We start from the raw sequence: 19,811 nt of genomic DNA, 5'->3' as shown, positions 1-19,811 counted from the left end.
TGTATAGGCAGAGGGGAGGGGTTACACTTTTTAAAGTGTAATACTTTGTGTGGCCTCCGGAGGCAGAAGCTATACACCCAATTGTCTGGGTCTCCCAATAGGAGCTAGAAGAAAAGGAATTTACGGTAAGTAAACAAAATTCCCTTCTTTGAAACTTAATTGGTTAATGTAATAACTATTTTTTTTTTATCACTCAGAATGATTTAATGCAAAGTGCACAGAAAATTCACTGTCCAGCCAAAATATATTTGTATCACATATTGAAATTTCCAGAGTTCCAGGTACAGTAATGCGTGGTACATCACTCGTGTATATTTCTACTTCCATTTTGAATAATATTACTATATAATATCCAGTCATTTCCCGTTCACACGATGCTTTTAATTATCCATATTTGTTACCTTTAATTATTCTCCATGCGGCGTCTTCTCAGAATTTACATACATGTGCATTTGTTCTAGCAAGCAGTATAAGGGTACATGCTCACGATCAGGACCCGCTTCATCATGGACGCGGCAGGTCCTGACCTGTGGGGCCGCGAGTCTCCATCGCAGGAGACCGCAGCTGCTCATGCCCAAGATCATGATTCGGGTCGCTGCGGTCTCTCGCTGTGTTCTCCCTGCAGAGAACGCTTGTGTCTCCGCAGCAAAGAATTGACATGCAGCGGCTCTGGAAGCCGCACCGCAGGTCAGTTTTCGCTATGGGAAAAACAAGCACAGTGGGCATGGACTTTCTAGAAACCCCATTCACTGTGCTTGTACTGTACAATCCCCTGATGAAGGAATACCGAAACGTACGTAGGGGCCGGCGTTTGGCGTGGTGTACATTGTGGTTTGACTTTGATATGTTTAAATTGCTCACTAGTTATTTGTTCTGGCCGTTCTTATCTTCCCTATTTAAACGGTACTTATATGCATGCAGGGTGCTTCCAATCCTATCACCCTGCATTACATTGGGCTATTGATATTCTATTGGCCCCTGACTGTGCAATATAGCCTTGATTGTGCTGCTAGATATACTTCAATTATGCAATAGTTATTTTTTGGTGCAATAGGGTATGTGCAATATATATTTATATTTTTTTCTATCATTCAATATTGTTTTTTATAAATGTAAAAAGCCTCCATATTTGCTATATGATGGATTTATGAGTCCAATAGTTATATTAAAAATACTTCTCTGGAGTGATATATATATATATATATATATATATATATATATATATATAATATATATATATTTTTTTATATTAGTGGATTTGTGCAATAACTCAGAATTATTATTTGTATTATTTTGTAATAAGTGAAATTATTTATTATATTGCATATTGTTAATATTTAAACCTATATGCACTTTATTGCACTTTGCACAATTAGATTTTTTGTGAGCAATTTATTATTTTTCCACGGACGCCTTTTTCTTGATTGCTTTTCTTCATCGTTCCTTATGGGAGACCCAGACCATGGGTGTATAGCTTCTGCTTCCGGAGGACACACAAAGTACTACACTAAAAAGTGTAGCTCCTCCCTCCGAGCATATACACCCCCTGGATAACCAGATCTAGCCAGTTCAATGCTTTGTGTTCAGGAGGCACACATCCACACATGCATTCTCATCTGATTTTTGATTTTAAAGAGTTTGAAGAAAAGCGGGTCCAAGCTGGACCCCCGGCATGTCCCTTCTCACCCCACTGTGTCGGCGGTGTTGTTAAGCTTGATTTCAAGGCTGGAGCCTTACATGCCGCGCTCCTTCACCATCCCTCGGGCTCTGGCTTGAAGTGGGAGCTAGCACGGTTCTCACTGCCTTGCAGGAGACCGGTCTCCATCCGCAGCCCTTTCAGGACCCTGCCGGACGGAGCACTCATCCCTCAGGGACCTGGCCCTGCGTCTCACAAGCTAAGTATTGAGACGTTATTGTCAGGGGGGTCCCTTGCACTTTAATGTTGGGGAGAGTGTGTTATGCAACCTTTGTGACATTTCCGGACGGTTCTCCGGTTTTCACCAGAGAACCGCTCCGAGGGTGCCTGCGCGCCGGCCGCATTGTAAAATTTAGGCCCCGGCTTCGGCTGCAGCCTACTTTCGTTTTCACTGCCCCTGCATGTCAGTCATGCAGAGGGACAGTGCGGCGCCGCCCACCGGCCGTTCAGCACAGGGGAGGACACTCCTCTCTGAGGAGATGTTTCCCTCCCCTGTATATCTCCTTGGCCCTCCGGTTCCCGCTCTTGGCCCCGCCCCCCCTCCTCACTCCGGCGCCATTTTATCAGCGTTCTCACACTGATCGGCGCTGGCTGCTGCATCTCTGCAACCTGTCTGGGGGTCCGAGCAGTGGGATCCGGAGGGCACACAAAACGGTCTGGTAAGCCACAACCTCTGGTTGTGGACCTTCTTATACACTCTCTGGGGGTCATTCTGAAGGAGTGTGTTCTTTACTGCAGAGCCCCCACCTCAGCAGCATGTCTCACACTAGGAGCAAGGCTGCAAGGCTGTACTCAATATGCACTGCATGTAAGCTCGTACTGCCTGAACCGAGCACATATCCTCATTGTGATGCCTGCTCTAACATGGTGGTGCCTCAGCCTGGAGTCTCCCCAGTGGTCCCTCCGGCTGCTTCGGCCCCGGTGGCTGAACCCCCAGCTTGGGTAGAATTGTTTTCTAAGTCTATCTCCCAGTCCTTTGCCAACTCCATGGGAGAGTTTTCCCGGACTCTGCTGAGCATGCATCAGCCCCCTTCTCAGGGCGCCTCTGCTGCTTTGGCTCGCTCTGCAGAGATCACAGAGGATTCTTCATCTGCTCCCAGACCCCGTCCTCCTAAAAGGAGACGCAGGGTCCCCTCTCCTTCCTCGTCCCGTGGCTCCGATTCACGAGCCGACTCGCAGGACGAGGAGGATGTCTTTACTGGGGGCTCGGACGCTACCTCCATGTGCCCCATTGATCTGACCGAGGGTGATGCAGATGTTAGTGATTTGATTGCGTCCATTAATTCTGTACTGGACCTCAATCCGCCAGTATCAGAGGAGCATCCCTCTCTGGCAGAAAAGCACCAGTTTACCTTGCCTAAGAGAACAAGGAGTGTGTTCTTTAACCACTCCAGTTTTCAAGCCACTGTGTCCAAGCCCAGAGCCTGTCCTGACAAACGCTTCCCAAAGCGTGGTTCTGATGACCGTTTTCCTTTTCCACCAGAGGTGGTCAAGGAGTGGGCTCACTCACCAAAGGTAGACCCTCCGGTGTCTAGACTCTCAGCCCGGACAGTTGTATCTGTAGCTGATGGCACCTCACTTAAGGATCCCACTGACCGCCAGGTTGACCTCCTGGCCAAGTCTGTCTATGAGGCGGCAGGGGCCTCGTTCTCCCCAACCTTTGCAGCAGTGTGGGCTCTCAAAGCCATCTCTGCTTCCCTAGAGGAGATGCATTCCCTCACTAGGGACTCTATGCCTGAATTGGTTGCCTTAACTTCCCAGGCTTCAGCCTTTTCAGCCTACGCCATGTCTGCCATGCTGGAGGCCTCTCACCGCACTGCGGTGGCCTCCGCTAATTCCCTCGCTATCCGCAGGATCTTGTGGCTTCGAGAGTGGAAGGCAGATGCTTCCTCAAAGAAGTACCTTGCTGGGCTCCCATTTGCTGGGTCCAGGCTGTTCGGTGAACAACTGGATGAAATAATTAAGGAGGCTACTGGCGGGAAGAGTACTTCCTTGCCACAGACTAAAACCAGGAAACCTGTCCAGGGCAGGTACCAGTCGAGGTTTCGTTCCTTTCGTTCCTCTAACTGGTCGTCCTCTAAGCCCTCGGCCTCGTCCACTAACTCAGCCAAGGACCAGAAGCCCACCTGGCGCAAGAAGCCGCGTCCGCAAAAGTCCGCAGGAGCTGCTGCCACCAAGGCAGCCTCCTCTTGACTATCTGGCCGAGCCAGCAACGTCTTTGGTCGGTGGCAGGCTCTCCCACTTTGGCGACGTGTGGTTTCAACACGTCTCCGATCAGTGGGTGCGGGATATCATCTCCCACGGCTACAGGATAGAGTTCTCTTCCAGCCCGCCAAACAGATTTTTTCTGTCAACTCCCCCCTGCTCCAAGGCCGCCGCCTTCTCTCAGGCCGTGGCATCCTTGCAGGCCAACGGAGTAATTGTACCGGTTCCCGCCAGGGAACGGTTCAGAGGTTTTTACTCAAATCTCTTCCTAGTCCCCAAAAAGGACGGTTCCTTCCGGCCCATCCTGGATCTCAAGCTTCTCAACAAGCATGTTCAGGTGCGGCATTTTCGCATGGAGTCTCTGCGATCAGTCATTGCCTCAATGACCCAGGGACATTTCCTGGCATCCATCGACATCAGAGATGCCTATCTGCATGTGCCAATTGCAGTTTCACACCAGCGTTGGCTATGTTTTGCAATCGGAGAGGAACATTTCCAATTCGTGGCTCTCCCCTTCGGGTTAGCCACGGCCCCTCGAGTATTTACCAAGGTCATGGCAGCAGTGGTTGCAGTTCTGCACCTCCAGGTTGGCAGTGATTCCGTACCTGGACGACCTTCTTGTCAAGGCTTCATCCAGTGCAGACTGTCAGCGGAGTGTCTCCGCTGTTGGGACAAGCGGACTTCTTCCTTGCACAGGTTGGTGGCTCTGTCGCCACAGACCAGGAGCTCTCTTCAGTGGTGGCTTCGGCCCCTCTCTCTGTCTCAGGGACGCTCCTTCCTGACCCCGTCCTGGGTGATCCTCACCACGGATGCCAGTCTATCCGGCTGGGGAGCAGTATTTCTCCACCACCGAGCACAGGGCACTTGGACTCCGTCCGAATCAGCCCTCTCGATCAATGTGCTGGAAATCAGAGCTGTGCTCTTAGCTCTCGTAGCCTTTCACCACCTGTTGGCGGGCAAGCACATTCGAGTCCAGTCAGACAACGCGACAGCAGTTGCCTACATCAATCACCAGGGCGGGACTCGCAGCCGCCTGGCAATGTTGGAGGTTCAACGCATCCTTCAGTGGACAGAGGACTCCAAGTCCACCCCATCCGCAGTCCACATCCCAGGCGTAGAAAACTGGGAGGCAGATTATCTCAGCCGTCAAACCGTGGACAACGGCGAGTGGGCTCTGCATCCGGCAGTGTTACGGTCGATCTGCCGCAAGTGGGGCACTCCGGAAGTGGATCTAATGGCATCCCGGCACAACAACAAGGTCCCGGTTTACGTGGCTCGCTCCCACGATCCTCAGGCCTTTGCAGCGGACGCGCTGGTTCAGGATTGGTCCCAGTTTCGTCTGTCTTACATGTTTCCCCCTCTAGCTTTCTTGCCCAGAGTCCTGCGCAAGATCAGAATGGAGGGCCGTCAGGTCATACTCATTGCTCCAGACTGGCCCAGGCGAGCTTGGTACCCAGACCTGCTCCGTCTGTCCGTAGAGGTGCCGTGGCATCTTCCGGACCGCCCAGACCTTCTCTCACAAGGTCCGTTTTTCCGCCAGAATTCTGCAGCTCTCAGATTGACGGCGTGGCTCTTGAGTCCTGGATCCTGACGGCTTCCGGCATTCCTTCCGAAGTCATCTCCACTATGACTCAGGCTCGGAAGTCTTCCTCGGCCAAAATTTACCACAGGACTTGGAGAATTTTCCTGTCCTGGTGTCGTTCTTCCGGCCATGCCCCTTGGCCTTTTTCCTTGCCGACCATCCTGTCCTTTCTACAGTCCGGTCTACAGCTAGGACTAGCCGTCAATTCCCTTAAGGGACAGGTCTCTGCTCTGTCAGTGTTGTTCCAGCGGCGTATCGCCCGACTGGCCCAGGTGCGCACCTTCATGCAGGGCGCATCTCACATCATTCCGCCTTACCGGCGGCCTTTGGATCCCTGGGACCTTAATATGGTCCTCACGGCCTTACAGAAACCCCCCTTTGAGCCTCTTAGGGAGGTTTCTTTGTTTCGACTTTCACAGAAAGTCGTCTTTCTGGTGGCCATAACTTCTCTCAGGAGAGTCTCTGATTTGGCTGCGCTCTCTTCGGAGTCACCTTTTTTGGTTTTTCATCAAGACAAGGTGGTTCTCCGTCCGACTCCGGACTTTCTCCCTAAGGTGGTGTCTCCTTTCCACCTTAACCAGGACATTTCTTTTTCGCTCCTAATTGGGAGACCCAGACAGTGGGTGTATAGCTACTGCCCTCTGGAGGCCGCACAAAGAACTACACTTAAAAGTGTAAGGCCCCTCCCCTTCTGGCTATACACCCTCCCGTAGGAGTACAGATTCCTCAGTTTTAGCTTTGTGCGCAAGGAGGTCAGACACGCACGCATAGCTCCATTGTTTTTAGTCAGCAGCAGCTGCTGACTATGTCGGATGGAAGAAAAGAGGGCCCATACAGGGCTCCCAGCATGCTCCCTTCTCACCCCACTGTATGTCGGAGGTGTTTGTAAGGTTGAGGTACCCATTGCGGGTACGGCGGCAGGAGCCCACATGCTGATTCCTTCCCCATCCCTTTTTACAGGGCTCTGGGTGAAGTGGGATTTACTGGTCTCCAGGCACTGAGACCGTGCTCCATCTACAGCCCCTGGAGAAGATGCTGGATGGAGCGGAGTACATCAGGGACATGGCCCTGCTTCCTCAAGGTACTCTGTGTCCCCGTGCATTTGGCGCTCACACCGCAGCATGCTGGGTGTTGTAGTGCGCCGGGGGACATCAGCGCTACGGCGCTTGTGCCATGGCCTCATTCAGCTTCGCTGAAGCAGGCACACTTCTAGGAATCGGTCGCGCCGGCCGCTGGGACTGCGGCGCGGCTGGCACTTGTGGTGCGCCGGGGACTTCAGCGCGGCCCGCGCTTTTACGGCGGCCGCGCTGATAACTCGAGTCCCCGGCTTTTGCGGCCTGCTTCCGTTCGTTCCCGCCCCCGGACCTGCCAGTCAGGAGAGGGGCGGGACGCTGGCCACGTCTAGGAATCGGTCATGCCGGCCGCTGGGACTGCGGCGCGGCGGGCACTTGTGGTGCGCCGGGGACTTCAGCGCGGCCCGCGCTTTTACGGCGGCCGCGCTGATAACTCGAGTCCCCGGCTTTTGCGGCCTGCTTCCGTTCGTTCCCGCCCCCAGACCTGCCAGTCAGGAGAGGGGCGGGACGCTGGCCAGTGCATCAGCGCTGAGGGCTGGAGTCGTTTTTACATACTCCAGCCCTCACAATCGGCACAGAGGGGACACTGTTTCCCGCACTTTTGTTTGGGAACTCCCACGGACCGCCCCTCTCCACAGACGCCGGCAGCCATTCCTGCTGACACGCTGAGCTGCAGAGGGGAGCCGGGGAGACCCAGACAAGGAATTCTGCAGCCTCTTACCCGCTATTCAGCGGGCGGTAAGCAGCCCTCAGGGCTCACCCCCTCTTGTGCCAGTAGTATTCTTAGTATTTTGTTTCTACAAATACTTTGTATTGCATAGCGCTGGTCGCCCTTTGGCTATAGACTCTCTCACATTGCAGAGAGCCAGCAGCATGTCGTCCGTAAAACGCAAGGGTGCCAAGGCACAGACATTATATGCTTCCTGCACCGCATGTGGGACTTTTCTACCGGCAGGCTCCACGGACCCCCATTGTGTGCAGTGCTCGGCCCCTGCGGCGCTTGCACAGTCGGGACCTCTGCTGGACGTGACCCAGGGTGTACCACCTGTGAATGCTGTCCAGGTGACAGGAACTGAGTTTGCAGCTTTTGCTGACAGAATGTCTCTCACTATGTCACAAATTCTTGACACATTGCGAGCTAGGCCTGTACTTCAGGCCACGGACACTGTGCAATCATTGCCCCCTGGTCCCCCTCAGCTCCAAGCTCCGGGACGGGCATATACACCTCAGGGTGAAGACTCTGACTCGGACGATGGCCCCGGGCAGCCTAAGCGGGCTCGCTATGACGGGCCTTCACATTCATCTCAATGGTCAGGATCCCAGCGAGATGAATCTATGGGTGATGAGGCGGACGTAACTGATCAGGATTCTGATCCTGGGACCGCTCTCAATCTAGATACACCAGATGGTGACGCCATAGTTAATGATCTTATATTTAACATCAATAAGATGTTAAATATTTCCCCACCAGCTCCTCTTGTGGAGGAGTCAGCTTCGCAGCACGAGAGAATCCATTTCAGATACCCTAAGCGTACTTTAAGCACTTTTCTGGACCACGCTGACTTTAGAGACGCAATCCAGAAACCCCACACTTATCCTGAAAGGCGTTTTCCTAAACGGCTTAAAGATACACGCTATCCTTTTCCCCCTGAGGTGGTCAAGGGTTGGACCCAGTGTCCAAAAGTGGATCCTCCAATTTCCAGGCTTGCAGCTAGATCCTTGGTTGCAGTTGAAGATGGAGCGGCACTTAAAGATGCCACTGACAGGCAGATGGAGCTCTGGCTGAAATCCATCTATGAAGCGATTGGAGCGTCATTAGCGCCTTCTTTTGCAGCCGTATGGGCACTCCAAGCTATCTCAGCCGGGCTTGCGCGAGTTGACTCCGTCACACGTGCATTTGCCCCGCAGGTAGCACCATTGACCTCGCAAATGGCGGCATTCGCGTCGTACGCGATTAATGCTGTTCTTGACGCTACAAGCCGCACGGCAGTGGCGTCAGCCAACTCCGTTGTTTTGCGTAGGGCCCTGTGGTTGAGACATTGGAAAGCAGATTCTCATTCCAAGAAGTGCTTAACCAATTTGCCTTTTTCTCGTGACCGATTGTTTGGAGAGCGTTTGGATGAAATCATCAAACACTCCAAGGGTAAGGACTCATCCTTACCGCAACACAGACAAAACAGACCCCAACAGAGGAAGGGTCAGTCTGGTTATCGGTCCTTTCGAGGACCGGGCAGGTCCCAATTCGCCTCGTCAAAAAAGACTCAAAAAGACCAGAGACGCTCAGATTCTTGGAGGTCTCAGTCACGCCCAAAAAGGACAGCCGGAGGAACCGTTGCCAAGACGGCGTCCTCCTGACTTGCAGTCTCCGATTCCCACACCCGCGGTCGGTGGGAGGCTTTCCCACTTTGGCGACATCTGGCTGTCACACGTCAAAGACCGTTGGGTGAGGGATATTCTGTCTCACGGGTACAGGATAGAGTTCAGTTCTCGTCCGCCAACTCGTTTCTTCAGAACGTCTCCACCACCAGACCGAGCCGATGCTCTGTTGCAGGCGGTGGCCGCTCTAAAGGCGGAAGGAGTGGTGACCTCCGTCCCTCTTCAGGAACAAGGTCACGGTTTTTACTCCAATCTGTTTGTGGTCCCAAAAAAGGACGGATCGTATCGGCCCGTCCTGGATCTAAAGTTGCTCAACAGACACGTAAAAGTCAGGAGGTTCCGGATGGAATCCCTACGCTCCGTCATAGCCTCAATGTCTCAAGGAGATTTTCTAGCATCAATAGATATCAAAGATGCGTATCTCCACGTGCCGATCGCACCAGAGCATCAGCGTTTCCTACGCTTCGTCATACACGACGAACACCTGCAGTTCGTAGCGTTACCTTTCGGTCTGGCAACAGCCCCCCGGGTCTTCACCAAGGTCATGGCGGCAGTAGTAGCTGTTCTGCACTCGCAGGGTCACTCGGTCATCCCGTATCTAGACGACCTGCTTATAAAGGCACCCTCTCAAGAGGCATGCCAACACAGTCTGAAGGTGGCACTAGACACTCTCCAGAGTTTCGGGTGGATTATCAACTTTCCAAAGTCTCATCTAACCCCGACCCAATCTCTGACTTATCTTGGCATGGAGTTTCATACTCTCTCAGCGATAGTGAAGCTTCCACTGGACAAGCAGTGCTCGCTACGGACTGGAGTGCAATCTCTCCTTCAGAGCCAGTCGCACTCACTGAGGCGCCTCATGCATTTCCTAGGAAAGATGGTAGCAGCAATGGAGGCAGTCCCGTTCGCGCAGTTTCATCTGCGCCCTCTACAATGGGACATTCTACGCCAATGGGACGGGAAATCGACGTCCCTCGACAGGACTGTCTCCCTCTCTCAGACTGCCAAGGACTCTCTGCGTTGGTGGCTTCTCCCCACCTCATTGTCACAGGGAAAGTCGTTCCTTCCCCCGTCCTGGGCAGTGGTCACGACGGATGCGAGCCTATCAGGGTGGGGAGCGGTGTATCTCCACCACAGGGCTCAGGGGATGTGGACTCTGGAAGAGTCCTCCCTGCAGATCAATGTTCTGGAAATCAGAGCAATCTATCTTGCCCTGCGAGCCTTCCAACAATGGCTGAAAGGCAAGCAGATTCGGCTTCAGTCGGACAATTCCACGGCGGTGGCGTACATCAACCACCAAGGGGGAACACGCAGTCGCCAAGCTTTTCAAGAAGTCCAACGGATTTTGACGTGGGTGGAAAGCAGAGCGTCCACCATATCCGCAGTTCACATCCCAGGCGTGGAAAACTGGGAAGCAGACTTTCTCAGTCGCCAGGGCATGGACGCAGGAGAATGGTCCCTTCACCCGGACGTGTTTCAGCAGATCTGTTGCCGCTGGGGGACGCCGGACGTCGATCTGATGGCGTCACGGCACAACAACAAGGTCCCAGTTTTCATGGCACGGTCTCACGATCACCGAGCACTGGCGGCAGACGCCTTGGTTCAGGATTGGTCGCAATTCCGACTCCCCTATGTGTTCCCACCTCTAGCATTGTTACCCAGAGTTCTCCGGAAAATCAGGTCCGACTGCCATCGAGCCATACTCGTCGCTCCAGATTGGCCAAGAAGGTCGTGGTACCCGGATCTGTGGCATCTCACGGTAGGCCAACCGTGGACACTACCAGACCGTCCAGATTTGCTGTCTCAAGGGCCGTTTTTCCATCTGAATTCTGCGGCCCTGAACCTGACTGTGTGGCCATTGAGTCCTGGATCCTAGCGGCCTCAGGTTTATCTCATGAAGTTGTTGCCACAATGAGACAGGCTAGAAAACCATCCTCAGCTAAGATCTATCACAGAACGTGGAAGATATTCTTAGCGTGGTGCTTGGCTCAAGGGTTTTCTCCCTGGCCATTTGCATTGCCAATTTTTCTTTCCTTCCTGCAGTCTGGGTTGGAAAAAGGTTTGTCGCTTAGCTCTCTTAAGGGTCAAGTCTCCGCGCTATCCGTATTCTTTCAGAAGCGCTTGGCACAGCTTTCTAAAGTACGCACGTTTCTCCAAGGAGTTTGTCATATCGTTCCTCCTTACAGACGGCCATTGGAACCCTGGGATCTGAACAAGGTTCTCATTGCTCTCCAGAAGCCGCCTTTCGAGCCTTTGAAAGAGGTTCCCCTTTCTCGGCTTTCACAAAAGGTAGTTTTTCTTGTGGCGGTCACGTCTCTTCGAAGAGTGTCCGAGCTAGCGGCGTTATCTTGCAAATCTCCCTTCCTGGTGTTTCACCAAGACAAGGTAGTACTGCGTCCAATTCCAGAGTTTTCTCCCAAGGTGGTTTCTTCCTTTCATCTCAATCAGGATATCACTTTACCATCTTTGTGTCCGCATCCAGTTCACCAATTTGAAAAGGGTTTACATCTGTTGGACCTGGTGAGAGCACTCAGGATTTACATTTCTCGCACGGCGGCTCTACGCCGTTCTGATGCGCTCTTTGTCCTAGTCGCTGGTCAGCATAAGGGATCGCAAGCTTCCAAATCCACCCTGGCGCGGTGGATCAAGGAACCAATTCTTCACACATACCGTTCTGCTGGGCTTCCGATTCCATCTGGACTGAAGGCCCATTCTACCAGAGCCGTGGGTGCGTCCTGGGCATTGCGGCATCAGGCTACGGCTCAGCAAGTGTGCCAAGCGGCTACCTGGTCGAGTCTGCACACGTTTACCAAACACTATCAAGTGCATACCTACGCTTCGGCAGATGCCAGCCTAGGTAGACAGGTCCTTCAGGCGGCGGTGGCCCACCTGTAGGAAGAGGCTGTCTGACAGCCCGTTCATGTGGTATCTTTTTACCCACCCAGGGACTGCTTTTGGACGTCCCACTGTCTGGGTCTCCCAATTAGGAGCGAAAAAGAAGAAGGGAATTTTGTTTACTTACCGTAAATTCCTTTTCTTCTAGCTCCAATTGGGAGACCCAGCACCCGCCCTATTTGTTCTTAGGGTTTCGTTTTTCGGGTGCACATGTTGTTCATGTTGTTTCTTAAGTTCTCCGATCGTGTTATCGGATTGAATTTGTTTTTGAAACTGTTATTGGCTTTCCTCCTTCTTGCTTTGGTACTAAAACTGAGGAATCTGTACTCCTACGGGAGGGTGTATAGCCAGAAGGGGAGGGGCCTTACACTTTTAAGTGTAGTTCTTTGTGCGGCCTCCAGAGGGCAGTAGCTATACACCCACTGTCTGGGTCTCCCAATTGGAGCTAGAAGAAAAGGAATTTACGGTAAGTAAACAAAATTCCCTTCTTTCATTGCCTTCCTTTAGTCCGGCTCCTGTTCATCGCTTTGAGAAAGCGTTGCATACTTTAGATCTGGTGCGGGCGCTCCGGATCTATGTGTCACGCACCGCTGTTCTTAGGCGGTGCACCTCACTTTTTGTGCTGACCACAGGTCAGCGCAAGGGTCTCTCGGCTTCTAAACCGACCCTAGCTCGTTGGATTAGGTCGGCCATATCCAATGCCTACCAGTGTACTCAGGTGCCTCCCCCGTCGGGGATCAAGGCACACTCGACCAGAGCTGTCGGTGCCTCTTGGGCTTTCAGGCACCAGGCTACGGCTCAGCAGGTCTGTCAGGCTGCCACTTGGTCTAGTCTGCACATCTTTTCGAAGCACTACCAAGTGCATGCTCATGCTTCGGCAGATGCGAGCTTGGGCAGACGCATCCTTCAGGCGGCTGTCGCCCATTTGTGAAGTTAGGTTTCGCCTACTTCTCAGTTTTCTGTTTATTCCCACCCATGGACTGCTTTGAGACGTCCCATGGTCTGGGTCTCCCATAAGGAACGATGAAGAAAAAGAGAATTTTGTTTACTTACCGTAAATTCTTTTTCTTATAGTTCCGTAATGGGAGACCCAGCATCCTCCCTGTTGCCTGTTGGCAGTTTTCTTGTTCCGTGTGTTTTCACCGGCTGTTGTTGTAGACAGAGGCTCCGGTTGTTCCGGTTTTTTGCTCTATCTCTACTTGTGGGTGGCTGTCCTCCTTCAGCTTTTGCACTAAACTGGCTATATTTGGTTATCCAGGGGGTGTATATGCTCGGAGGGAGGAGCTACACTTTTTAGTGTAGTACTTTGTGTGTCCTCCGGAGGCAGAAGCTATACACCCATGGTCTGGGTCTCCCATTACGGAACTATAAGAAAAAGAATTTACGGTAAGTAAACAAAATTCTCTTTTTTTGTTGGTGTAATTTTTTACCAGAATTGTTCCTTTATTATCAAATAAAAATTAATTTTGAACCATATCTCGGTTTTGGTTTGTTGTTTTGTGTTGTATGAAACCAAGGGTTTTTTCTATTTGTTCTATATGAATACACCTTAACATATATTGTATTTATTGTTGATTTTTTTTTTTGCTGTTTTTGTATTGACAAAAATTGCTTTAATTGTACTGTACAACGCAGCGTTTCGGATGCAGTGAAAACACTCTGCGTCCAAAACACTGTGAACCCTGATCGTGGGCACGCACCCTAATAGAAGCTGAGCTGCAGTTCTGGCAATGGCCACTAAATAGTGTAAGGAGCCGTATTGTTTCCATCCGTACGCTGTTTAATTTTTCAAAAGGAGGCAGGGAATTAAAATTTGGATGTTTCTTTTTTTTATTTTTAGTCCCTGTATGTTAAAGAGATCCAAGTTTGCAGGTTATCTCCTATCCAGGTGATAAGTTCTCGATCACTGGGGGTCCACTGATTTCTACACTGATCCTGGCAATCAGGGCTCTGAACAACTCAATCTGAATGGATCGCTGGTCGATCATGCACACTGCCGCTCCATTCATTTATTAAAGGTGCTGCTGTAGATAGCTGAGCGCTGTACTCAGTATTCCCATAAGAATGAATGGGGTGGCATTGCACATGATTAACCACCTCTCGATGCACATTGGGCTCCTCAGAACCATGGATCTCGGAATCAGTAGGGGCCCCAGTAGTCGGCCCCAGCAATCAGAAGCTTACCCATTATCCAATTACCGTATTTTTCGTTTTGTAAGGCGCACCCCAAATTTAGAGATAAACAAGGTAAAAAAAAGGGGGGTCCATCTTATACTCAGGTCGTGACTTACTGGAGGGAAGGCAGCAACGGTGGTGGATCAGAGTCACAGGAGACAGGTGTGGTGCTGTAGTGGGGCAATGCTGTAGGCGCTGCGGTAGGGGCTGTGCTGGCTGCGGTGGAGGCTGTGCTGGCTGCGGTGGGGGCTGTGCTGGCTGCGGTGGGGGCTGTGCTGGCTGCGGTGGGGGCTGTGCTGGCTGCGGTGGGGGCTGTGCTGGCTGCAGTAAAGGCTGTGCTGGCTGCGGTGGGGGCTGTGCTGGCTGCGGTCGGGGCTGTGCTGGCTGCGGTGGGGGCTGTGCTGGCTGCTGTGCAGCAGGGCGGTGCAGCTGGTGTCACAGATCTGTCGGCGGTGCAGGCTTCAAAGAAATGGCGCCCAGAGTCGGCGTGTGCGCAGATTGAGCTCTCTGCTCAATGACAAGCCATTATCTTATCTGCGGACGTGCCAATGTGCCACCATCGGACACCATTTTCATTAAGTCCGCTGCTGCGAGACCAATGTTCCGGAGGCGGTTGCGTTCACAGATGAGATCTTGCGCCAAAAGCTTCATCTGCGCATGCGCCGACTCAGAGTGCCGTTATTTGAAGCCCGCACCGCCGACAGAGCATTTGGGACACCTGCCGCACCTCCCTTCTCCACACAGCCCCCACCGCAGCCAGAACAGCGCTGCGCAACAAGCACAGCACCCATTCTCCTCCTCCCGGTAAGCTACATTCGCTTTATAAGACGCACCCCCTCATGTCCCAAATTTTTGGAAGGAAAAGTGCGTCTTATAATCCGAAAAATACGGTAATAGGGGATAGCTTTCAAACTTAAGGTTTCAAACTTAAGCTAAAAGTCCTAAACTTTAACCTGGCTTCATTGTAGGTACAATACGCTGCAATAATTCTATAATTTTTGGAGTTTGGAATTTTAATATTAGTCTCTATTAAACATGGCATCTGAGGGATTAGGCTACCGTGATCGTCATCATCTCAAATTACAGCAGCTACAGATAGGTGACAGCTGTGTAATACAGCCAGCGCCTGATTGTTATGGAGCACCTTACAAGCTTATTTATTTATATTTTAATTTTAAATACTCAAAATATATTATTTGTACCACTATTTAAAATATTTTATATTTTTTATGTTTTAGATTACGCAGCAGACAAGGAGGCAAATGAGTGCGGCATCGAAAAAAATCAGAGACTCACTTGCGCAAAATAGTCAATTGAACCACAGCTATATAATCCTTTTTCCACAACTATTGCTCCATGAGGACCATCCTCCAGATGGAGAGGTGAGTTATGTTTTCCAAATTAATTGTAATGACTAAACAGTGGGGGAGAACTTGAGACTCACCCCTGCTCCTCTGCGGATCGCTTTAGTCTTTTAGCAGAGCCCAATCATACTGATTCCGCTCCTGAGTATGGTTACTATTCATAGGTAATTCAATCAATATACAATGTGTCCACCCATATCCTTAACTTGAGAATGGCGGCAGCTATAGGCATAGAAGTGGTGTCTAGGGATAGTAAAGTAGCTATGCGCCATGCAATGAATCCACTTATAGCGCCACCTGGTGGAAAACAACGGAGTTAGCATTTTTATTTTGAAAACGGAACGAGATAGAGAAAAAAAGTGAATTACAAAGTTGTAGGGCATCATCAATTCAATACGAATCGATACCTTGCATACAGAAATGCTATCATTAGAATGTGTAAAACTCACAAGGCTGCGGACGTGAAGCGATACCTCATGGAGACCTTCCTACAAGTCATTGGGTATGGTGGCTGTGTGGAGTGACCTCCACGCTCACCTGACCTGACCCCATTGGACTTCTTTCTGTGAGGTCACATCAAACAGCAGGTATATGCAACCCCTCCACCAACATTGCAGGACCTACGACGACGTATCACAGATGCTTGTGCAAACGTGTCACCTACCCTATTGCACAACGTGCAGCAAGATACAGTATGCTGTGCAGAGTCCAGATGTGCATTGCAGGTGATGGGGGCCACTTTGAGCATCAAAGTTAAATGAGTGCCATATGCGTGACCAGCATTCAATGTTTTGGGGGGGGTCATGGGATTCATATCATAGCATTTCTGTATGCAAGGTGTCGATTCGTATTGAATTGATGATGCCCTGCAACTTTGTAATTCTCTTTTTTTCTCTACCTCGTTTCGTTTTCAAGATAAAAATGCTAACTCCGTTGTTTTCCACCAGGTGGCGCTATAGGTGGTTTCATTGCGTAGCGCATGGCTACTTTACTATACCTAGACACCACTTCTATGCCTATAGCTGCCGCCGTTCTCAAGTTAATGGCGGTGGACAGGATATGGGTGGACACACTGTATACTATATAATTTATCCGATAGTAACAATGCTGGGTTCCTGTTTGTTGCCAGAAAGTGTCCTTTTCCTTTATAACATTGATGTGAAACAAAAAAACAGTACTTATTGTGACACTCCTCTCGTATTAAGAGTCAAAAATAGCAATGTCCAAAAGGATAATGTCACCTCATCTGGAGGAAGGATCATAAATAGGGATTATCGAATACTTCATTTATTCGGCTTCGTGAATATTTTCCGAATACCTCGCCGCTATTCGACTATTCGCAAATATTCGATGCGCAATGTAAAGGCCCCGTTACACGCAACAATGTATCTAACGATATATCGACTGGGTCACAGATTCCGTGACGCACATACGGCATCGTTAGCGACGTCGTTGCGTGTGACAGCAAGGAATGGCCGTTAACGATGGAAAATACTCACCTTATTGTCTGTCGTTGACACGTCGTTCCTTTTTAAAAAATCCTTGATTGTTGCAGGACGCAGGTTGTTCGTCGTTCCCGCGGCAGCACAAATCGCTACATGTGATACCCCGGGAACGACGAACTACAGCTTACCTGCGACCGCCGGTAATGCGGAAGGAAGGAGGTGGGCGGGCTGTTACGTCCCGCTCATCTCTGCCCCTCCGCTTCTATTGGGCGGCCGCTTAGTGACGCCGCTGTGACACCGCCCAAACCGTGCCCTTAGAAAGGAGGCGGTTCGTCGGCATCAGCGACGTCGCTAGGCAGGTAAGTATGTGTGACGGCTCAAAACGATTTTGTGCGCCACGGGCAGCGATTTGCGCATGATGCACAAACGACAGGGGCGGGTGCTTTCACCAGCGATATCGCTGCGGGTAACACCCCCTTTAGTCTATGGGAAACCCGAATAACAACTATTCGGGCTTCCCATAGACTTACATTGCGCATCGAATAGTGGCGAGGTATTCGGAAAATATTCGCAAAGCCGAACATTTGAGGTATTCGATCATCCCTAATCATAAACCAATAATGCAAAAATGTTTAAGGCAGCCAGGAATGTATTCAAACATTTGAGTTTCACACGAGCCCCAGATTAAGCCAACTTAGGTGAAACGCTTGTTAAATTGATGAAGTCGATTAATTTATTGTTCTAATAAAAGTTAATGGTTTCAGGCCTTCCTGCTTAACCCTAGAACGCGCAACCCTAAAGATCTACCATAGAAAACAAGTGAACTAGCAGGCCTGCAAGGCCCCAGGTATGCGTTCTAGGGTTAAAGTTTTTTTTCATAGTCGCTCCCTTCTAAATCACTATATAATCTATTATGCCTACATCTAGGGTTATATGTTTATTGAAGAAATCACACATGAAGGGATGTTTTTCAACACCAATATCTAATGCTTCTAGCCTGTCTTAAAGGGGCTTTCCGGGACTCTGATATTGATTTTTCACTTCAAAGTGAGACGAGTTGCAGTACCTGAGAGTGGCCATTACAGAGCGTATGGCGCTGTGGTGTTCTGGCTCTGTACACTCACACTACAGCTGATAAGTGGCGGTGGTGGACCCGGACCAAAACTATCTGATATTGAAGACCTGTCCTGGAGTACCCCATAATTTCCTGTGATATTTGTCCTAATTTTTCATTTCATTGTTACCAGTTGAAACATTCAGTTTGTGTTTGCTACATTTGTTACATTATTCTTCATTTTCTCTTTCTGTCATAAGCCCGTGACATCTGTGCGTTGTGATAATCCTTGTCTTCTCACCACAAAGATCATTCATTTGCTTTTTCCTCCCCAATATGATAGCTGCATGATGTAGGGGCAGAGGCCCTGTTTCCAGAGATCAAACTCGGTCTCTTGCTGCAATTTTGATTAAAAACTTACAGTGGTACAGCAAGGAAAAAAGTATGTAGTCAGACCCCAATTGTGCAAGTTCTCCCACTTATAAAGATGAGGTCGGCCTGGAATTGACATCATAGGTCTATGACAACTATGAGAGACAAAATGAGAAAACCCAGAATATCACCGCGTTTGCTTTGGCAAGATTTTTTGAAAATTATGGTGGAAAATAAGTATTTGGTCAATAATAAAAGTTCATCTCAATATTTTGTTATATATATCCTTTGCTGGCAATTACAGAGGTCAGACGTTTTCTGTAAGTCTTCAAAAGGTTGGCACACACTGTTGGTGGTATGTTGGCCCATTCCTGTAGAGCAGTGATGTTTTGGGCCTGTCGCTGGGCAACACAGACTTTCAACTCCCTACAAAGGTTTTCTATGGGGTTGAGATCTGGAGACTGGCTAGGCCACTCCAAGACCTTCATATGCTTCTTAAGAAGACACTCCTTCGTTGTCCTGGCGTTGTGCTTGGGATCATTATCATGCTGAAAGACCCAACCACATTTCATCTTCAATGCCCTTGCTGATTGAAGGAAGTTTGTACTCAAAGTCTCAGGATGCATGGCCCCATTCATTCTTTTATGTACACGGGTCAGTTGTCCTGATCCCTTTGCAGAGAAACGGCCCCAAACCATGATGTTGCCACCCACATGCTTCACAGTAGGTATGGTGTTCTTTGGATAAAACTCAGCATTCTGTCTCCTACAAACACGGCAAGTTGTGTTTCTACCAAACAGTTCTCCTTTGGTTTCATCAGACAATATGACATTCTCCCAATACTCTTCTGGATAATCTAAATGCTCTCTAGAAAACTTCAGCCGGGCCCGGACATGTACTGGCTTAAGCAGGGGAACACGTCTGGCACTGCAGGATTTGGCGGCGTAGTGTGTTACTGATGGTAGCATTTGTTACAGTGGTGCCAGCTCTATGCAGGTCATTCACTAGGTCCCCCGTGTGGTTCTGGGATTTTTGCTCACCGTTCTTGTGAGCATTTTGACCCCACGGGGTGAGATCTTGGTGGAGCCCCAGATGGAGGGAGATTCAGTGGTCTTGTATGTCTTCAATTTTCTTATTATTGCTCCCACAGTTGATTTAATCACACCAAGCTGCTTGCCTATTGCAGATTCAGTCTTCCCAGCCTGGTGCAGGGCTACAATTTTGTTTCTGGTGTCCTTTGACAGCTTTTCAGTCTTCACCATAGTGGAGTTTGGAGTGTGACTGTTTGAGGTTGTGGACAAGTGTCTTTTATACCGATAACAAGTTCAAACAGGTGCCATTACTACAGGTAATGAGCGGAGGACAGGGGAGCCTCTTAAAGAAGAAGTTACAGGTCTGTGAGAGCCAGAAATCTTGCATGTTTTTAGGTAACTAAATACTTATCTTCCACCATAATTTGCAAAAAAAAAAAATCTTGCCAAATCAGACAAGGTGATTTTCTAGATTTGTTTTCTTATTTTGTCTCTCATAGTTGTCATAGACCTATGATGTCAACTACAGGCCTCTGTCATCTT

At 49.9% G+C, this 19,811-nt stretch overlaps 1 protein-coding gene across 6 annotated transcripts in view; it reads left to right on the top strand.

Annotated features, from left to right (window-relative positions):
• The window catches only part of LOC142256862 (uncharacterized), a 130,637-nt gene that overhangs the window by 33,888 nt on the left and 76,938 nt on the right, over positions 1-19,811 (top strand). For 5 of the 6 annotated variants that reach the window (XM_075328802.1, XM_075328803.1, XM_075328801.1 and 2 more), the window contains exons 5-6: positions 198-281; positions 15,241-15,384. In XM_075328802.1, the coding sequence (XP_075184917.1) occupies positions 198-281; positions 15,241-15,384 (228 nt within the window). The remainder of the gene's footprint in view (positions 1-197; positions 282-15,240; positions 15,385-19,811) is intronic. The other variant, XM_075328804.1, reaches the window with a different exon arrangement.

The sequence above is a fragment of the Anomaloglossus baeobatrachus genome, chromosome 11 (assembly GCF_048569485.1).
Source record: "Anomaloglossus baeobatrachus isolate aAnoBae1 chromosome 11, aAnoBae1.hap1, whole genome shotgun sequence".
Taxonomy (NCBI): domain Eukaryota; kingdom Metazoa; phylum Chordata; class Amphibia; order Anura; family Aromobatidae; genus Anomaloglossus; species Anomaloglossus baeobatrachus.
This window is presented reverse-complemented; position numbering and strand designations above follow the sequence as displayed.